This window comes from Scardinius erythrophthalmus (assembly GCF_964197995.2).
Source record: "Scardinius erythrophthalmus genome assembly, chromosome: 3".
Classification (NCBI taxonomy): Eukaryota; Metazoa; Chordata; class Actinopteri; order Cypriniformes; family Leuciscidae; genus Scardinius; species Scardinius erythrophthalmus.
Window position 1 is genome coordinate 15,762,224 of NC_138223.1, and position 21,712 is coordinate 15,783,935.

The following is a 21,712-nucleotide window of genomic DNA, read 5'->3' on the forward strand; positions in this document are numbered from 1 at the left end:
AAATGTAGGCCCATGAAAAGCAATCAATGTTGAAAAACACTTAAACCAAATATATCATATGAAAAAGAAATAGAAACAATTTATTTAAATTTTGAAAAGTGATTTATCTAACGACATTAACTTATAAGCACATCAATCAAAAATGACAAAAGAGAAAGAAAACAAACTAATTTAGGACTGTGGTCTTAAGTTGTAGGCCTATGTGTTAAAACCATCCGTGCAAAATCTGATTTTAAATATCATTTGCTGGGGTATAGCAGTTCAAGGCTGCTCCACTTCTATGGAAATGTGAGTTCAAATGTGTGTGTGTGTGTGTGTGTGTGTATGTTTCTGGTTCAGGTTTGATAGGTCAGCACAAACAACTTTTTTTGTCTCATGCTGAAACACCAGATAATGAATGCACATCAAACATGCCAACTATATTAAACAGCATGAAAAGGCCTATTGTTCTGTTTCACAAAATCCTCTGACCAACTAGATATTTCAAGAAGTTTATTGCTAAATGTATAAGGTGCTTGAATATTTTATCAGAATACTGAGCTGTTTAAAAATGACCATTTTCTTTTTGAACTTAAAAAATAAAATATTTATATATATATATATATATATATATATATATATATATATATATATATATATATATATATATATATATATATATATATAGAACAATAAACACATTATAAAAGGCAACCATGTCATGGCAAATCAAAAACTGAGATAAACATGCATACAAAAATTCTTTATTCACTTATATATATATTTTATTTTTTTACTATCTGTAGTCCTTAAGTTACTGTGTATTATTGTTGCAATGCTGTTTCTGTGCACTGAGAGCATCTTTTGTCACCAAGACATTATTTTTTATGAGTGTATGATTCAGAGTAACCCTTTCTACTAGGTGGCGGTAGATAGTTTCCCATCACAAAACCCCAGCGCGCACGCGCAGTAGAAGAAGTGTGCTGCTCCCGTCCCGTTCCTAGCGCACATTGACAGGTAGCTAATACACTCTCTTTCGATGCTACAGACCTTACTTTAAACCACGACTCACTGAAATCAAGCAATCACAGCCGTAAAGGCGCATTTGGCTGAGTCGTGCCTGCAGATTTGATTGATTTGTTTACAGTTAAACAGATCAGATAAGCAAATTTTGTGAACAGCTCAGTTAGCCGATGTGCTAATGATACATAGATATGAGTAAGCAATATGATGAACTGATGATTTTATTACATGTTTAACGTACTAAAATTAAATATGAAATGTTTTTGTGATGATGTGATTTATATTGTTTTCAGATCTTCATTTAGAGCCTGTCGTCTTTATATAGACGATATTATACACGTTATATCTGTAATTTCGTGTGCCAGTGCTCAGAAATATAGCTTTTTTAGAAAGTCATAATGTGTTGATTATTTCATAAGTATATGTAAGTTATGTGAAGCATAACGATGCATTAAATCGAACTGGCACTGCAAGCAGAATTAATTGTCAAGTCATTCAGGGCTAAAATGCTCAAGGAAAACCGGGACATATCAGGCAGGGGATTTTAAAATGGTGTCATCTAATGGCTGGAAAAGTTATGGAAATGAGTACAGTTTTAAAAGTCATGGTTTCTGTTGTGAGTATATTTTTTCTAAAATGTTTAATTAAGCCATAGAGATTTGCCCATGAATCGTTCTTTTGAGTCGGTTCTTTTGAATGAATCAGTCGAACCGCTTTACAGATTGTTTTGCCAATCCTCCTGAGGTGCTCGTGAGCAGGTCATGTCGATGTAGGGCTACTGTAGATAATGTCTGTCAAAAGGGTCTGGAAAGTAACATGCGTGACATACCCAGATCTTTGACAAAGGGAAGTTTGCAGCTGTAAACTTCAATTGTGAGCACTGAATAGATTCTCTTTATCTCTCCTACAGAATCTTACAGAGGAACACCTGGACACCCCCTCTCCCCTTCCCACTATGGCCGACTCCATGGATATAGATGATTCTCTGTACAGGTACACTGTAAATACTGAAACGCTCTGGCCCTGTTTACACCTGGTATTAAAGATGGTTCTAAAAATAACATTATTTTGTGTATTTGGTTTAATGCAATGTGTTTACGTGGTTTTAGGTTAAAAAAAGTCATTATTTTACACACACTGTATATATATATATGTATATATTATTGTTGCTTCTCTATGCCCTGCCTTTCTGAAACGGCTCGATTTTTACAAAGCTCATTGTTCTGAAAAGCACGGTGTGCTTTGATTGGCCCAAAAACCTTAAGCGTGTGACGGAAATGTCACGCCCCTTACCATATGTGGAACATCAGCTCCCTAAGCAATAATAAAAGGTGATAAAGTCGGCACTACCTAATCAATTCGTGCCCAAATTTGAACCGGAAAATGCAATGACCACACTGATCCAAAAATCCAGTTTGCCCGTACAAAAGTAGTTTGGCTTTCGCAATGAAAACACAGTGTCTCCACGACATGGGGCCGCCGGCGGCATTAATAACACAACGAGAATAAAAGTTACGCCTTCTTTCTTTGCGTGTACGTTTGGGCGGTGTTATGAAACTCTGCCCCCACAGACTGACGTAGATCTCTGGGGTCGTGTTTGAACAAAGTGTTTTCGGAAGGCGTGGCTGAGCCTTAACTTTTACAAAGAATATCTCTTTAGGTTTGACACTTTGAGCGTTGTAGCCCTGCAGATCTTATACATGCACAAACAGCTACATAACACACTAAAGAAAAAGGAAAACAAGAAATCACATTAAATGACCCCTTTAAGATGCATTTTGGTCGATCAGATCATAAGTGGATAACGTTAATCACAGGTGTAATTGGGGTCTAAAACATTTTCCACTTTCGCCCACTTCCAGAGGTAGAACACTTCCGTGAATTCTAACACACACTCACCGTGTTTTGCATGGGCTTGCACTTGCAGCTATCAGAGCAGAAACGAAAGCCAATGCTCTCCGTATGTTTTTCCGTTGTCTCCAGGCGCTTTCATATGTAAATTGTGCAAGGTTATTTCATCCATTAGATCAAAACATCTGAAAAGGCTCATACATTTACCGGCCCATAAATCCTCCCCTTGAAAGCAGGACAGAAGTGGTAGAAAGTGAACAAAAGAGACCAATTAAAACACAGGTGTAAACGGGAATGTGTCTCCCTGGTCTACTTGAGATCCTATCAGAAAAACACTTAATACCAGGTGTAAACAGGGCCACTGAGACAGGCTTTGCATTCTGTCATGTATAGAGTCTGATTAGTTAAAGTGCCCCTATTATGGATTTTTGAAAATTACCTTTCATGCAGTGTGTAATGTAGCTGTATGTGTATGTAAACAGTCTGCAAAGGTGTAAAGCTGAAAGTGCATCTTACATAAAGTTAGTTTATCTAAAAAAAAAAAAAAAAAAAAGAGTCGGCTCAAACGAGTCGTTTAGAGTTCGAATCTATTTTCGCAAAGCTCACGCTGTGCTCTCCGCTGTGAAAGTAAATTGGGTTTATTTTCACTTCCAAAGATGAGGCTGTGAAGAATCAGTGGTTAAAATTCATCTTGACCACGATACCACAGCAGTATAATCGCAAACTTTTGCTGTGTTCCCTTCATTTTACTGACGACTGCTTCTCAAATCTCGGAGTTCAATGCGGTATTCGCAAAACACTTGCTCTAGAAAGATGGGTCAGTAGCCTACCCAGTTTATTTGGCCTAACTTGCTCCTCAGAATCACATCCTGTAAGTATGACTAATTATTGATGTATATATTTTCTACCGATATATAAAATATTTAGTTTTGTGTTTTATATCGTGTAGGTCTCCTGCTAACTGGCTAACTCACGTTATTACTGTCTTACTGTAATACTTCTGCTAATCAGATGTGGGCCTATGACCTAAAACTGCCTATTAATGCAGATCATCTGTCGTTCTCACTACTTTGAGTAAAGATAAAGGATGGAGCAAGATGTGTTTTACCAACGTTTGTTACATCAGTCATTCATTCACGTTAGAGCTCAGCTAATGTATGCTCTAGCCTGTTAATTGATACAGTTTCCACATGTTCACCGCAGTAAATTAGAAAAATACACATCGGTTTGTTGATGGACATACACTTGTTAATGCTGATGGTGAGCATATGGTCTTGATTGATATGTTAAAATCGACATTATCGTTCGTTACTGTCTTTAGTTTACGGTGTACAATCGCTGGAAGCCTCCGGATGGAGCTGAAGTTTAATTATGGCAATGGGCGTTTTTGTTTTTCGATAACCGCTGAACGCGGTAGACCAGTCACAACAGACTGGGCTGTCTGGCCAATCAGAGCAGAGTATCTCGTGGAAAGGAGGGATTTAGAGAGATTGATTCATCCATGGAGTCTTTTGAGAATCATTGTAAATTGTGGTGATGTGCAATGTTTATTATGAGGAAATTAAACAGTTTTTTGACGTTTGATGCATGTAAACCTGTTGTAGGAGACCATCAAAACAAAAGTAGGAGACTTTAAAATAGTATTATAATCCAACTTTGCTGCTCCTAATTGTTTGTGCGTGTGTGTTTATGTGTGTGTGCGCAGTCGGCAGCGGTATGTGCTGGGGGACAGTGCTATGCAGCAGATGGCCCAGTCCTCTGTGCTTGTCAGTGGAATGGGAGCTCTTGGAGTGGAAATAGGTGAGTGGTGCCAATGTCCATCCATACACCACTTTTTTCATATTTGTATTTCATTGTTTTCCTATTTACATGCTTTTAAAGTCACCATAAAATCAAAATGGATGTTTATTATTTATATATTTTTTCAAATATTGCAGTATTTATTATAAATTATTTATCCAACCATCCATGCAAATATATATATATATATATATATATATATATATATATATATATATATATATATATACAGTATATATTTTTTAAATGCATGTGCTCTGGTAATCTTTACTCAAAAAAACTTCCACTATTAATGAGTTCTCTTCTCTGATGACGTGTTTACTGGCGCGAGGACAACCTGTCACTCGCAAACCACAACAATCCAATGAATTCCCCTTGGACAAAATCAAGTCCCACCCTACATTTTTTTTTCTTGATCGAGAAGCTTTCACTCGGATATACGTCACAAAATGAAAGAAAAGACTATCACAACTTCCGTTTCTTGCCGACTTTAAAATCTCTAGAAATTGTAAATGACTATACTTTGTACAAGGGTGTTAAAAGGATCTAGTTTCTAGTATATCATGATCTGAGATGTCAAGGATTCATGTAGATGTATTTTCTTTAGTTTTTCTTCCAGTAAGCTCATCGCTTCCTTATCCTATGAGTTATAAATTTCATACCATGTTCTTCATCTACAGTTTAACCATTTTTTTGTAATTTGTGTTTAGTGCTGTAATTCCCACCACTTAATTTCTAATCAAAAATCTCTCATCTTGTGCAGCAAAAAACATTGTTCTGGCAGGAGTGAAGGTAAGATAAATGTCTAGATTTAATTTTCTTCTTGGTCTTTCTATATAAAGAAAAAATATGTACAGAACATTTCGGTAACACTTTATTTTACAGTGTCATTGTTACATATGTTACATGTAATTACTGTAGTAATAACTATAAATTATGCATAATTACATGCAATTAACTCTAAACCAAACTCTCATTCTAATTCTAACCCTATAGTAAGTACATGTAGTTAATTATTATTACTCAGTACTTAAATGTAGAATTACACTGTAATACTGACACCTTAAAATAAAGTGTAATCAAAATTTCTAAATACAGGTTTCTTGGCATACAAAAAAATATCATGGCTACATTTTTTATTTTTTTTTTGTAATACACTACTGTTCAAAAGTTGTATTTATCATTTTGAAAGAAGTCTCTTATGCTTACCAAGGCTGCATTTTTTTTTATATATAAATACAATAAAAACAAACATCCTTATTGTTAGCAGTCATTATCACTCCAGTATTCAGTGTCATAATATCCTTCAGAAATCAGTCTAATATGCTGATTTGGTTCTCAGGAACAATTTCTTATTATTATCAATGTTGAAAATGGTTGCTTAATATCTGCTTAATATTTCTGTGAAAACATTGATATATTTTTCAGGATTTTTTGATGAATCGTGTATTCAAAAGAACATTTATTATTGAAATAAAAAATCTTTTGTATCATTAGTAATGTCTTTACTGTCACTTTTGAACAATTTAATTCATCTTTGCTGAATTAGAATAATTTCTTTCTAAAAAACTTACCCCAAACTTTTGAAGTTGTATAGTGAAGTTGTAAGTTTATATAGTGATTTATATTAATTTTGAACACCTATTATATATAGTATATTGTGTATTCTCTTTTTACTGTTATAGGCTACTTGGACTATTTGCTGAGCAGTTACTTTTCAGTGTTATGACCGTGTTATGAGATTTGCACATGTGTGTTTGTAGGCAGTCACTCTTCATGACAGTAAGCGATGTGAAGCTTGGGATCTGGGCACCAACTTCTTCATCAGAGAGGAGGATGTGCAAAGCCAGAAGAAAAGGTACACTAAAGTTACTTTTGTTACAAGCAAACTGAATTCAATCCCTTTTTTGGATTGAGCTAAATTGTGATTTTATATATATACATGCATATATATTTCCCGTGATGTAAAATTTCTCATAAGATTTTGGTCATATCCACCTTTAATAAAGTTAAGACCCTACATAAGTGCCTCTGTGGCCTTATCCAACTCTAGGTTGTTAGTTTTCTTTTTTTCCAATAAAGCTGCGCAGTGACCACAATGATTTTCTCTCTCTCTCTAAGGGTGGAGGCTGTCCATTCGCGAGTGGCTGAGTTGAACCCATATGTTCAGGTCAGTGTGTCCACTGATGTCCTGGATGAAAGCACTGACCTCAGCTTCCTGAAGAGATACCAGGTCAGTCTCCATGAAAACTCCAAGTTCAAAGTGCAACAATCATTTTTAGATTATTTATTATTATGCCTATTAGATTATTCTTTATGTTCATATCATACTTAATGTGTCTATTCTTGTATTTATTTCTTTAGTGTGTAGTACTAACAGAAACAAAGCTGAGCTTACAGAAGCGAATCAACCATTTCTGCCACTCTGTGCAGCCTCCGATTAAGGTACAGATATTCCCAAACATTTTTGCACATAGCTATAACTCTATAACTGTTTGGATACTTTAAAAATGTGTTTTTGGTGCAGTTCATTGGCTGTGATATTTTTGGGATCTGCTCGCGAGTGTTCTGTGATTTTGGGGAGACGTTTGAGGTGTCGGACCCTACTGGAGAAGAACCAAAAGAAGTCTTCATCCAAAATATCAGCCAGGTAATGAAAGCACCTCACTGTCTCACCTTCACATTACTTTTGGCATGTTATCCTTTCTTTTGTCACATTTAGGGTGTGTTCACACTTGGCATGTTGGGTTCGATTAAAACGATACCATCATATGTAGTCTACGCACATACAACGAGCGCAAACCTGCCAAGTGTGGACAGATGCTTAGCCTGAATGCTGAACTTAATCTGAAATGCTCAATTCTGTGATATGGGTCGCTTTTTAACTTCCTGCTTGGCATCCAATCACAGGGGAGCCCTGGTGTTGTGACGTGTATGGACAGCCGAACACACGGCCTCCAGACTGGGCAGAGTGTGTGTTTTAAAGAGATCAATGGCATGAGTGAACTCAATAGTTCCACACACCAAGTTACAGGTGTGAACACAAACTCTACTTTCATCATGCGCAATGATGTACCCTGCTGACGTACTTAACACTCTTGTCTATGTGTGTGTATTTAGTTCTGTCTCCCTACAGTTTTGCAATTGGAGATACATCATCATTCCAGCCATATGCACATGGAGGAATCTTCCGCCTGGTCAAGATTCCCAAAACCTTCAGCTTTGTATGTTAACACCAACTTCAGTTGGTCTGTTTTATGGTGGTTAAGTATAATGAGTAACTCTTTTCTTTATTTATGGTCTGTTTAGGAGACAATGGAGCAGCAGTTATCTGATCCTCGGCTACTCACTCCAGACTTCAGTAAACCCGAGGTCAAACACAGGGCTCTCTCATTGTTGAGTCCAGTTATTTTTATTGACATGAGAATCAGTCACTTTTTGTCTTAAAAAAAATGTACCCTATCCATTCAGGTCCCTCTGCTGCTCCATACTATCATGTTAGCTTTGGATGCTTTCCTGGAACAGCATGCTAGACTCCCCAGCATCGGGTAAATAACTGTTTTCCTCTTTCAAGCGGTGCCAAAAAAACCTAGCGAGCTTTACTAATAGCAGATCACTATGTTTTCAATAGATTTTGTCCTACATTAGACATGGCATGATGGTTTGGTTTATAGTAGTGATGCACCAAAATTTCAGCAACCGAAATTGTTTTGGAAGGGCCAAAATCATTGACGGAAACAGTTAGCGTTTTTCCGATGATGCGTTTTGACTGTTTCAGCGTCTATTTCGTACACACAACGTGTATTTTATACAGGACCCAATGAAATCAAAATTATATTTTTATTTTCTTCCTATACTCCGTTTTAATAGTCAAAAGCATGTATAATCAATTGAATTCATAAAACTTTTTAATAAATAAAAAATATAAAGTTAAAAATTAAATAACAATAAAAATAATTCAAATTTGATAGGGACCTATGAAATGTTTTATTTTTTTCTGGAATTCTGTGTTGTCTGTTTTAACTTTTCTGGATTTATGAGTTAAGACGGCAACCTAAACAGCATACGGAGTTCAACTACCCAAATTCAATTACCAAAACTTTTTTCAGTTTTAGTTTTCTGGCTAAATGGAATCTTACATTTTGGTTTCAGTGTTTCGGTGCATCACTAGTTTCTATTTATGCAACTTTGTGCTGAATAGACCCGCCCAAAACTGGTAAAAATTGTGGTTCCACATACAATAACTGTACATTAAATATCAAATATTTTCTAATTGGCTGTCATTTCTCATTCATTGTGGACAGACAAATTCAATTCTCTCTTTTTATTTCTCTCTGATTATGATTGACATGGATGATTAAAATTGTGATGTGTTATTTTCCTCTTCTGTGTGTAGTTGTTTGCAGGATGCTGAGCTGCTCCTGAAGTTCACAGAGGAGATCAGCAAAACACTTAAAAACAAAGTCAGTGTTTTTACAAACACTCAGTCCCATCCTGTTTTGCACATCTTCACACTTCCATCTTTTAATTTAAAATGTGTGTTGTCAGGTATGCATAAACCAGGATCTGGTGAGGTGTGTGTCGCGCTGTGCGAGGGGATGTCTCTCTCCTCTTGCGGCAGCGGTGGGTGGTATCACGAGTCAGGAGGTTTTAAAGGCTCTCACTGGAAAGTTTTCCCCACTTCAGCAATGGGTAAGTCAAAGGTCAGATGTTCTTTTGTCTTTCAAGTACACTACCATTTAAAAGTTTTGAGTCTGAAAGATTTTGAATGGTTTTGAAAGAAGTCTCTTATACTAACCAAGACTGCATTTATTTGAACAAAAATACAGAAAAAATTGCAATTAAATTTTTTCTATTTTTATAATATATTCTAAATTAATTTCAATACATTTTAAAATATTAAACCACAAAGTAATTCTAATATGCTGATTTGGTGCTCAAGAAACATTATTTATTATTATCAATGTTGATGGCAGTTAATGCTTAATATTTTAGTGAAAACCAGGTTGCATTTTTTCAAGATTTTTATTTGATGAATAGAAAGTTCAAAAGAACGAAAGTAACAATTTAAATGTCTTTGCTGTCACTTTTGATCAGTTTAAAATATCTTTGCTAAATAAAAGTATTTATTTTTTTATAAAAAAAAAACAAAAACTTTACTGACTCAACTTTTAAAGGGTAGTGCCATTATTATGCCATTAATATGAAGAGATTGTATTTATTCTTTCTTATATGTGTGTTTATACAGTTTTATCTCGATGCAGTTGAGGTGGTTCAGCCCCTCCAAACTCTTCCTGCTGAGGAATTTGCCCCAAGGTGAGTGTGAAGCGATCTTGTTTTGTTAGTTCATATTTTTCTACAGCATTTTGAGACTGGTAACATCTCTTCATGTACTTTTGTTTTTTCTGACCTACAAACATTTACATTTTAATTCAGAAATTGTCTTAAAAGAATTAGTTCACCCAAAAATGCAAATTCTGTCATCATTTACTCATTGTCGTAATTCTTTTAAATCTGTGGTTCTCAACCATGGGGGCCACAGCAAACTTACAAGAGGCCTCAAAATGACTTCAAATTATTTTAAAGAAGACAAAAAGCTTTAAAATAAGCCAAAACTAAGGATCATGATTGTTTTGGTTCTTTTTATTCAACTCAATAACTTTTTCTGTTTTGTTTTTTGGCATTGAAGAACCATGGTTCTCACTTGAAAAATGAGGTAGCCTAATTTTGTGTTACTTCTAAACCTGGAAAAGTCATTTTGAATCAATAAAATCTTTTACCTCCATGAGCATTTTTTTTTAAATATGAAGCTATAAAATATTTTTTTCATGTAGGAATTAGTGAGTAAAAAGTATCCTTAATCTTTATCCAGTAAATCTTAAACAACTGGAAAAATCATGGAGCCTTCGAATATTGTTGTGGACAATGAGGAGCTTGGAGTCAAAAAGGTTAAGGATCACTGCTTTAAATGTTGTTTTTGACGTGTGCTTGTAGGGGTGATCGGTACGATGCATTGAGGGCGTGTATCGGCGAGTCGCTGTGTCTGAAACTGCACAGTTTTCGAGTCTTTATGGTGGGATGTGGTGCTATTGGCTGTGAGATGCTGAAGAATTTGGCACTTTTGGGTGTGGGATTGAACAGATGCTCAGGAGAGGTGGGGATATACATCTCACAGGACTCATTTTTTTCTCTTCTCACTTAAAAAATGGAAAGTTGGTACAATTCTGCATTTTTTCAATTCCTAGATTTGCGTTACTGATCCAGATTTGATTGAGAAATCCAACCTCAACCGGCAGTTTCTCTTCAGACCACACCACATACAGGTATCTTATTAATTTGATCGTTTTTTCGCTCTTTCATTCATGGATTACTTCTCATTTCTTTTTTGCCCATTTTCCTCCCTCTCTGTAGAAGCCAAAGAGCACTACAGCAGCAGCCGCTACATTAGAAATAAACCCGGAGCTCCAAATAGATGCTCATCTGAATAAAGTATATCCTGCTACAGAGGACATTTATAGTGATGCTTTCTTCTCCCGCCTCAACCTGGTGGTCACCGCACTGGACAACGTGGAGGCTCGGAGATATGTGGATAGGTAATCCATGATTAACAGCAGAATTCATTTTTTTCAATGTATATAGTGTGCTTCATTTCACATTCTTTAATGGCTCTTTTGTGACCTCGCAGTCGGAGCGTATCCAATCAGAAAGCTCTGTTAGACTCGGGTACTATGGGTACGAAAGGACACACTGAGATCATCATCCCAAACCTCACTGAGTCCTACAACAGCCATGTGAGTGTGTATATGTGTTTATATAGGCTGTGTGCTAGTTTGTCCCATGTTTTTTTCTCAACTGTGGTTGTGTTTCTTAGAGAGACCCACCGGAGGAGGAGATTCCGTTTTGCACTCTAAAGTCTTTTCCTGCTGTCATTGAACACACCATACAGTGGGCCAGAGACAAGGTCAGTAACACACACTCTTAAGGCCCGTTCACACCAAGCACGATAACTATAAAGATAACGATAAAGATAACTATATATGCGTCCACACCAACGACCAATAACGGTCTTTTTATTCTAAGCACGCGCGCGCCCGGATGATCCAGATCCATTTTAAATGCGCGAGACCTTTAAATTAGAATGGATTCTGATTGGCTGTCAGTGTTTTATCGTTCGACAGCTGGAAAAAAATCGTTCTGAAAGTGATCCCAACGATATCGTTCCTCATATCTTTATCGTTATAGTTGTGGTGTGAACTCTGTTATTCTTTAATATGGAGAACGATTTTTAGAATTATATCTTTATCGTTATCTTTATAGTTATCGTCCTTGGTGTGAACGGGCCTTTACACACATTACCAGGCGTAAATTTAGGCTGATTTTTCAATGTGTGGATATAGCTGTGTATATAGCATATATATAGTGTGTAATATTGCTGTTTGTGAATGTAAAATGTCTGCAAAATTGTAAAGATTAAAGTGCTATTGTCTCCTAAAAGTTGAAATTCAAATATGGTTATAGGGGTTTTGTTTCGGATGCGCTGTAAGTGGTAGACCAATCACAACAGACTGGGCTGTCTGACCAATCAGAGCAGAGTAGCTCTCGGAAAGGAGGGGTTTAGAGAGAATTAATCTTCGAACAAATCTATTACTAATGTAATTATTATCATATTATTTTAGTATATATATAAGTATAAAAAATTAGAAGTGATATGTGACCAAGTTTTTGCTAGGGTAGCAGTATGACATTTTGAAGACAAGAAATATTATTTTATTGTAATATTTTTGATGATTTGCAAGTAACTTTTTAAAAGTGTTTTCACTAAACCAGTTGATATTTAAGCATTTTAAATCCAGAAATCATCCATTTCTTTGTAGGTTTGCAGCTGGTTTAACATTAATTGACTGCTAGCTGACGGCTTATCCAGCGTTTTTTTTTTTTTTTTTTTTTTTTTTTCAAAAAAGTGAAAAATGTCATTACCATCACCAATACAAAAATCCACATGAAGGATGATCAGGGACATGATTTTTATTCTAGGACATGCGATGAATGTTTTAATATAGACAGTTAAAAGAAGTTTCATTTTAAAGAATCCTTAATTAAAGAATCCCTCATTAACCCTCCTTTGTAAATCTTTTGCACTCTTGATGGCTCACTTCTTAATTTCTGTGTGATCTTATTCAACACATTAAAAACAATTGCTCTGTTTTAGCGTATTTTACTTTAATATCCAGTGGTTGGTCAATTTTCACCACAAACAGCCACAATGTGACTTTAATGACAACTTAAACTCATTAAATGAAATCCATTTTTTGTTTGTTCAGATTGTACATTTAAGAAGGTTTTAAACATCATTTCTAATAGTTGGTCAAAAACGACTAAAAAAAAGCTTAGATACAATCAGTTAGACTGGATCTCTCCAAACTCCTAACAGTGCTTGGAAATGCTGCGAGTGATCTGATTTGTGGTCTTGTTTTTGTTGTATATAGTTTGAGAGCTCTTACTCCCACAAACCCTCCATTTACAACATGTTCTGGCAGAGTCATTCATCACCTCAGGATGTGTTACAGGTGAGGATAAATACTACATGCTTACCTAAACAGACTAATTTAGCCTTGTAGTTTAAAGGGATAGTTCGGCCAAAAATGATATTTAACCCATGATTTACTCACCCTCAAGCCGTTCGAGATCCATATGTCAATCTTTTTTTCAGATGAACACACTTTCAGTTATTTTAGAAAATGGCTACGTCCTACGTCATACGCCAGCATCCATCTCCGTGAACGCACGTCGACCGTTACCGGAAGCCAGTTGTTTTCGTTTATAAAGTTTTAAATATGTATATTTTTACGACAAAACTGCACGGATTACCCTCAGAAGGCCTTCATTTATCCCCCTGGAGCCGGATGGATTACTTTTGTGAAGGATGCATGCACATTTTGGGACTTGAAGGAGGTGGACCCCATAACTTGACATTTTAACCACTGAAAGATCTAAGACATTTTCTAAAATAACTGAAAATGTGTTCGTCTGAAAAAAAGATTGACATATACATCTCGAACGGCTTGAGGGTGAGTAAATCATGGGTTAAATATCATTTTTGGCCGAACTATCCCATTAATTTCATTGCTTGTGTGTGCAGAGGATGATGGCTGGGGAGAGTATGGAAGGATCATTTCAGGTCATTAAGTTGTTGAGTCGGAGACCTACTCAATGGAATCACTGTATAGCTCTTGCTCGACTCAAATTCGACAAGTACTTCAAAAGAAAGGTAAATGTCCTGCAGAAGTTAATAGTGATCATCTTGTACTAATGATCGCTATTATTTTTGGCATTTAAATGTATTGATATAATAGTTATAATGCTTTTAAATGCTTTATATTATAGTTGTATATTTCTCATTGAAATAAAGCGTGTATGTGCAATGTTTACACGACATATCTCATTTGTACTTTAATATTTCAGGCATTACAACTACTACACTCATTTCCACTGGACACACGGCTAAAAGACGGCAGTAAGTCCCATGATTTGCTCACTTGTGCAGAGGAGCTGTATTAAAAGCCAATAGAGTCACGAAAAGTGTTTTTTTCCTCATTTTTTCAGGTCTGTTCTGGCAGTCTCCCAAACGGCCGCCTTCTCCTATAGAGTTTGATCTCAGTGACCCACTGTGAGTATCTGAGTAAATATTCTGTTTATAGACTGTTACTCACAGTGATGGAGAGAAATGAGATTTAAAAAAAATAAAAAGATGTAATGTGTGGAAGTTCATGAACAAATGTCTTTCTCCTACATCAGGCATTTTGGTTTTGTTGTCAGCGCAGCTCGCCTTTTTGCTGGAATTTATAAAATTCCATATTCAGAAGAGGTAAATTTTTTTTTACATTTCAACATCTCAGTCTGGGTCTGCTTTATTTTTTTGTTTTCTTTTACTTGTGTGGTATCTGAATAAACTTCTTGAATTAATTTCTTTAACGTTTTGTTGTTGATTTTTCTTATGTGCTGTTGAATAATTCATAGCAACTTTCCTATGAGGCTGTTCAAAGTGTTTTAGCTGAAGTGGAGGTTCCCGAATACAAACCAGCTGAAAAGGTATGTGTTCTCTCACCAGTTATTTATGTATTTAGTATTCAATCACTATTGAAAATGTTTGTCTGTGATGTATCAATTAAACAACCTAATTTTGAGTTGTTTAAAGGTTAACTATTGAGATATTTTTTTTCTTACTAAGAAACTTTTCCTTTTGTATAACTGTACACAACGGTCAGTACATTGATAGTAAAGGCATTTAAAATGTTCCCAAAGATTTATATTTCAAAAAAAGTGCTGTTCTATTTATGAAAGTTGTTGAAAAATGTATCATGGTTTCCACAAAAGTAGCAGTGCAACTGTTTTCAACATTAATAATAATATGAAATGTTTATTGAGCTCCAAATCAGCACATTAGAATGATTTCTTAAGGATCATGTAACATGAAGATTTGCCATAACAGGAATGTGTTATGCAAATGTGTTGAATTTCACGAGGTACTTCAAGTAAATATTTTAAAAGAGGTTTGCCTGAATAAAAAAGTTTCTGATTCTCTGCATATAGAATTGTTATTTTTGTATTGTGACCAAAAAATTGATTTCAAATCAAATCGCTAGGTCTTTGCCGATATCATCCCCTTATAGTTGCAATGGCATCATAAAATAAGTATCACTATATTGCAAAATGCAGCAGACAAAGACATTTGATGCATATATTAATAGACAAACAATTTTAAAAAATTGCTACCAGTGGTGTAGAAATTGCTCTCTTCCCTTTTAAGAAAATAACTACTAAGCTTCTGTATTTGTATCAGCATATAGAGACAGATGAGTCTGTTAAGAAGCCTGATCATTTGAAAATGACAGTGAGCAGTGAAGAGGAGAGAGAAGCGATCTCACAGCTACAGGAGGCCATCAGCTCCAGCTTTATAACACCTGGTTTGTTGATTCTCATCCACATACTCTAAACCAAGATACCCAACATTTCCATACACTTTTTTTTCCTCTTATTTTGTATCTTTTCCTTTCTTTTATGTCTTTAGAGAGGCTACGAATGACTCCGCTGTTCTTTGAAAAGGATGATGACTCAAACGGACACATGGATTTTGTTGCGTCGGCATCGGCTCTGCGAGCTCATATGTATGCCATCGAGGCCGCTGACAGACTACAAACCAAACGAATTGCTGGCAAAATCATCCCTGCTATCGCCACATCTACAGCTGCCGTCGCAGGACTGGTGAGAGATAAAAAAAAAACCTTTTCTATGATGATTTCTGTTGTGTTTAGTCCTTTGCTTTGTGTATTTATGATTGTGTTATTATTCATTCTTTGTAGGTGTCAATTGAGTTGGTAAAAGTTGCTGGTGGTTATGGATTTGAGTTGTTTAAAAACTGTTTCTTCAACCTGGCAATTCCAGTCATGGTGCTCACAGAAACCGCTCCGGTCAAGAGAACCCAGATCAGGTAGCAGCAACACTCATGCACAGATTGGCACTTGTAAAAATGAATAGATATGGGTTTCTTATCTTTGTATAATTTGATCTTTTTGTTTTCACCAGAGATGACATCTCCTTTTCCATCTGGGACCGTTGGACTATATTCGGTCACGAGGACTTTACCTTGTCTGATTTCATCAGCGCAGTAAGGGTGAGTACCACTTTTGAGCCTGAATGTCAATAATGTCAAGGGCACTTTAAAGGAGAACTCCGGTCAATTTTAACATTGAGCTCATTTTTTTGTACATTTGGAGTGCTGTCAGTACAGAGAACAACGACAAAAATCGGTGTTGCCTACACCGTGTTATCCTCTTTTTAAAATTTGCACACTGTTGACTTCAATGGGGCAAGTTTTAAACCTGCTTTTAGCCTCTTAACATCCTTGATGTGTCATTACAAGTGCACAGCCAATGTGAGTGATTCCTTCAGAGTGATCACGGGTGAATCTGACTGCAGTAGATGTGAAAGATATTAATAAAAATTATGTTATTTCAGCCAGCGCACATACCTGTATTTACATCCTGTTTTCGGTCGAAGTCCATAATAATCGATTGTCGAGTTCACGCGCATGGGTTTAGTACCTATGATCACGCGTGTGAACTCGACAATCGATTATTATCAATTTTAAAAAGAGGATAACACGGTGTAGGCAACACCGATTTTTGTCGTTGTTCTCTGTACTGACAGCACTCCAAATTTACAAAAAAATGAGCTCAATGTTAAAATTGACCGGAGTTCTCCTTTAAAGGGATAGTTCACCAGAAAACAAACATTTTTGTCATTATTTACTCACCCGCAAGTTGTTCCAAACCTGTATGAGTTTCTTTCTTCTGTTGAACACAAAAGATGATATTTTAAGGAATGTTGGTAACCAGACATTTGATGGCACCCATTGACTTCCATAGTATTTTTTGGAAGTCAATGGGGTCCATCAACTGTTTAGTCACCGACATTCTTTAAAATATCTTCTTTTGTGTTCAACAGAAGAAAGAAACTCATACAGGTTTGGAACAACTTGAGGGCGAGTAAGTAATGACACAATTTTTCACAGAGACCAACTGTACCAAAAATTACTTTTTGAAAGTAGATAATACCCCAACTATGGATTAAACAACTGCTTACACTCTGAAATGTATTATGGGAGTGAATATAAAATTGACAAATTTTAAATCTCCCAGAATGTGTCAAAATATCATTGTCTGCTGACAAATTTAGCAGTCTTTTAAGCATTTTAACCATAATTTCCTTATGCGATAGAAATAATAGTGTGTTTTACAGATAATAAAAAAAACCTGAAACCTAAACCTGAACTTCATTGAAACAGCAATGTAACTGCACGTTTGAAACACTTTTCTAAAATTCACCTGAAATAAAATGTACTCTACTGTTCAAAATTTGGGGTCGGTAAGATTTTTTTATTTAAGAAATTGATGCTTTTATTCAGCAAGGATGCATTCATTTGATCAAAAGTGACAGTAAAGAGACTTTTACATTTTTTACAAAAAAAATCTATTTAAAACCTCCTATTCATCTAAAATGATGAACCATTAAAATATGAATCATGGTTTCCACAAAAATATTAAGCAGCACACAGTAAGAAATGTTTCGGTTACACTTTATTTTAAGGTGGCGTTGTTACAGTGTAATTATATATTGAAGTACTGAGTAATATTAAGCAACTGCATGTACTTACTATAGGGTTATGGTAGGATTAGGGTTTGGTTGAGGGTTAGTTGCATGTAATTATGCATTGTTTACTATTATTACTATGGTAAGTACATGTAACATATGTAACAAGGACACTGTAAAATAAAGTGTTACCAATGTTTCTTGAGCAACAAATCAGCATGATTTCTGAAGGATCATTTGACACGTAAGACTGGAGTAATGATGCTGAAAATTCAGCTTTACCATCACAGGAATAAATAAAAAATCTTAAAATAGAAAACTGTTTTTTAAATTGTAATAATATGTTACTACAGAACTGTTTTGATCAAATAAATACAGCTTTGGTGAATCTAAAATACATATGAACATGACATTTTTATAGTCTCCTAAAATTACATGTTAAATTAAGATATGTAATTAATTTGTTAAGAATGAATGAATTATTGCTTAGTACAAAGGAACAAACAGGTTTTATGCTTCATTTCAGGAGAAGTACGGAATTGAGCCCACTATGGTTGTTCATGGAGTGAAGATGCTGTATGTGCCGGTTATGCCGGGCCATAACAAAAGACTCAAACTGACGTAAGGCCCAACTGTAAAATAGCCTATTTTACTTTGATTGTAAAAATAATCTTACCCTGTAAAATCGTACATGTTTCAGCTAATGTGTGTAATTTCTGTGCGATGACTATCATCAAATGCAATTAGAAAAATGATGCACGATGCTTTGTGGATTTCTTATGCGTTTCCATAACAATATCTCTATTTGTCTTCTTGCAGAATGCATAAACTGATCAAACCTTCATCAGGCAGGAAGTACGTTGACCTTACCGTATCATTTGCCCCTGAGGTGGATGGTGACGAAGATCTGCCCGGTCCCCCAGTGCGCTATTACTTCAGTCGAGAAACTGAGAGTGGCAAGACGGCCTAACACGAACACACACACACACACACATACACACACTCACAAACTCTCCTCCCTCTTGCTCTGTGGACCACAAGTGGAGTAGCACTTGATCTGACTCAATGTACATAGTGAATTTTTGTTTTCTACTGGTTTATTATTTTATTGCACCGCATTGTCTGTGCAGATGCCTTAAGATAATTATATTGTGCTTCAAAGTGACAATAATAATAATGTTATAATATGAATGCTCTGAAGAGTAAAACAAAAAAGAAAGTGTTTACACAACTTCCCCAGGGCTTATTATTCTATGTTAGTCTCTTAAACTAGGAGAGGACTCTGTAAAAAAATCAAAAGAGGGCTTGTAAAAGAAGAACATTAATCATGAATCAGCTGTAATTTATTTGCACATGTTTTAGGAGGATATTGGGGTTTAAGAAGTTGTCAGTCACTGTAAGCAACATAAACACCAAAGATTTCACCTCTGGTTTAAAATGTTTATCATTGGCATTCAGCGATGCTTCACAACTGGTTTCCCCTGAATGTGGCTGTCAGGTTCTTCATGATCTTAGCTTTTTGCAAAAACAGATGAGCTAATTGCTTCCGATGTTACACCTACAATGCAGAATGCATTTTGTAGTGCCACTAGAGGGTGCTATAGTTTATAGTATCCTTGTACCCATTTGCTACAAAAAAACGCTTCTACTTGAGCGACGAGGCTTATAGGATGAGACTCTACGTAATCGACACTGATGTAGACATCATCCTGTATGTGAAGGTATATTCATATCACTTTAAGTCCAACCTGCATGTTGGCATCTAAAACAGGCTTTTCCCAAGTTCCTCGCTGCATTTACAGTCTTGTTGATGTCATTGACTCCTAAAGTGAATCCTAAAGTGTCCTTTAGGCAGTTGGCTGTTGCTTAGCACACATGTGATTGGCAGTAGTGATCAGAAATCACACACTCGCATAGACACACCTGACCCACTTTGAGCTTACAGTGGATATGTTCGAATGCACAAAGAACAGGAAAAACACGGACAATGTTTCTAGTTTGATCCCTTTAAATTAAACCTTCAGTTGCACAGAATTCCCTGCCATGATGTCCAGCATTTGGAAATGATATCTGGTGATATCTAAAAGAGCTAAACCAGTGATTGGAAAATATTATGTCATTGTGACTCCAGTATTCAACAGAAAGTTAAATAAATCAAGTCAAAAAAAGTCAAAATGCATTTCCCTTTTTTTTTTCTGCTTACGTGTATTTTCCCAACTCGTCTAACAACTTAACTTGTGGTAGTGTGTGGAAAAAAATCCATTTGATCTATGATAAGATCTGATAGATCCCTCTGGAGGTTTGCGCTGTGCCTGTGTGTATATGGTACCCATAGTAATAATATACTGTAATATAACAAAATATACTGTTTAAATATTTAGTGTCAGGAAGACATTACTTTTATTCAGCAATGATGCATTTAATTGATCAAAAGTGAAGAAAGGTTTAAAGTAAAGACATTTATAATGTTACAAAAGATTTCTATTGCATACAAATGCTGTTCTATTGAACTTTCTATTCTTTAAAGAATCCTGAAAAAAAGGTTCACTGTTTCCATAAAAATGTTGAGCAGCACGAATGTTTGACAAAACCAACCAGAAGGACTGAATTAATTGGCTGCTGAAAATTCAGCTTTGCTATATACAGGAAAAAATTACACTTCAAAGTATATTAAACTAGAAAGCCTATTTTAAATTGTTATAATTTTTCTCTATATTGCACTGTATTTTTGATCAAATTAAAGCAGCCTTAGTGAGCAAAAAAGACTTTCAAAAACATAAAAAAATATATCTTATAGACAGTAAATGTTTGAATGGTTGTGTATATATAAGCTAATACATGCTAATAGTCTTTTTTATTGTGTTTCATATTGTGCACAAGTCATGAAACACTATGAACTATGTGACTTGGAGCATAAAAGTGAGTCTGCATGCAAGGAGGTTTGCGGTTGACTCTGAAATGTTGGATTCACACCTCTACTCTTTAGAACGCAAACAACTCGGCTGGGCTCTGTCTCTGTTCTTAGCACGGGTGCTGCTTTAAGGAGTGGAGTTTGACCTCTGGATCACTTGGGAGTGGGACAGCATGTCTGAGCGTGTGCTTTCAGGACACATATGCCTTTTATTGTTTCTCATGCAACCACTTCAAAAATAAATCTCTTACATTGGATGGGTTGAATCAATAAAAATTCCTTTGCCTACCTATTCACTACAACAAAACCATGCTAGTTTAAAGGTTTTTTTAAATATATATATATAATTCTGAATGTAAAAAAGCACACATACACTAGTTCAGACAGAGGAGGAGGCCTCAGGAATTCAATTTACCCTGGAGTGTCAAATGAACTGCCTTCCACAGTCTGTCGGGTCAAAGATCACACTAAAAGTCTGCACCCTCCCCCTTTCCCACACACACAGTCAAAGACATTTAAGAGCACAGATGGTTAATGGCTATCTTGTTGAACATGCATAGCTACAAGCTTCTCGTTCTCCTCCTGTGCCTTCTTTTCCCGAGGAAGATGATGTAACAGAATAGCTAATATAGCAGTCTAGACACTGGACAGCTGCTTGAAAGCTCATATGATGCAAACTCATTCAAATGGGGGTTACAGGATCTTTGCTGAAATCCATTCATTAATTAGTTAGACCAACTACAAACTAGCTCTATTAATTAATTTCAACAAAGATCTTATTAACGTAATAGGATCTTTATTTTATTTCAACTTAATTTACAAATAGGCTATGATACGTTAGATTTGATTACACGACATAAACACTGATTTAAGTGTTATCCGAGTTAAATGCACTTTAAAGTGCAGGTTGACACGATATTTATTATCAGAACTGAATTATTATTTCGGACAGTTTCTTGTTTTCAGCGGTTCATTTGCTCCAGTTTAAATTGAGTAAGG

At 35.7% G+C, this 21,712-nt stretch overlaps 1 protein-coding gene across 2 annotated transcripts; it reads left to right on the forward strand.

Moving 5' to 3' along the window:
• The first annotated feature begins 893 nt into the window (after positions 1-893).
• On the forward strand, positions 894-19,973 carry uba6 (ubiquitin like modifier activating enzyme 6). Of its 2 annotated transcripts, none has more exons than XM_081360555.1 (32): positions 894-996; positions 1,913-1,995; positions 4,559-4,653; positions 5,417-5,445; positions 6,417-6,511; positions 6,775-6,886; positions 7,018-7,098; positions 7,181-7,303; positions 7,564-7,687; positions 7,774-7,877; positions 7,963-8,025; positions 8,125-8,201; positions 9,050-9,116; positions 9,202-9,345; positions 9,902-9,969; positions 10,648-10,807; positions 10,899-10,976; positions 11,065-11,246; positions 11,339-11,444; positions 11,525-11,614; positions 13,140-13,220; positions 13,793-13,921; positions 14,116-14,167; positions 14,257-14,320; positions 14,449-14,518; positions 14,671-14,742; positions 15,494-15,617; positions 15,722-15,915; positions 16,014-16,141; positions 16,237-16,324; positions 18,329-18,423; positions 18,622-19,973. In XM_081360555.1, exons 2-32 carry the CDS (start codon positions 1,958-1,960, stop codon positions 18,770-18,772), a joined length of 3,084 nt encoding a protein of 1,027 aa, XP_081216681.1. In that variant the 5' UTR covers positions 894-996; positions 1,913-1,957; the 3' UTR covers positions 18,773-19,973. The 2 variants fall into 2 exon arrangements, with proteins under 2 accessions (XP_081216681.1, XP_081216682.1); XM_081360556.1 differs by having other exon boundaries at positions 951-1,197; positions 18,622-19,963.
• Positions 19,974-21,712: the final 1,739 nt, after the last annotated feature.

What these genes read in the sequence shown, in the direction of transcription:
- uba6 (XM_081360555.1), top strand. Translation starts at nt 1,958, where the DNA reads ATGGCCGACTCCATGGATATAGATGATTCTCTGTACAG. An exon ending in TTCCCAAAACCTTCAGCTTT is followed by an intron (nt 7,878 to 7,962) that starts GTATGTTAACAC and finishes TGGTCTGTTTAG; the next exon opens with GAGACAATGGAGCAGCAGTT. An exon ending in GCAAAACACTTAAAAACAAA is followed by an intron (nt 9,117 to 9,201) that starts GTCAGTGTTTTT and finishes GTGTGTTGTCAG; the next exon opens with GTATGCATAAACCAGGATCT.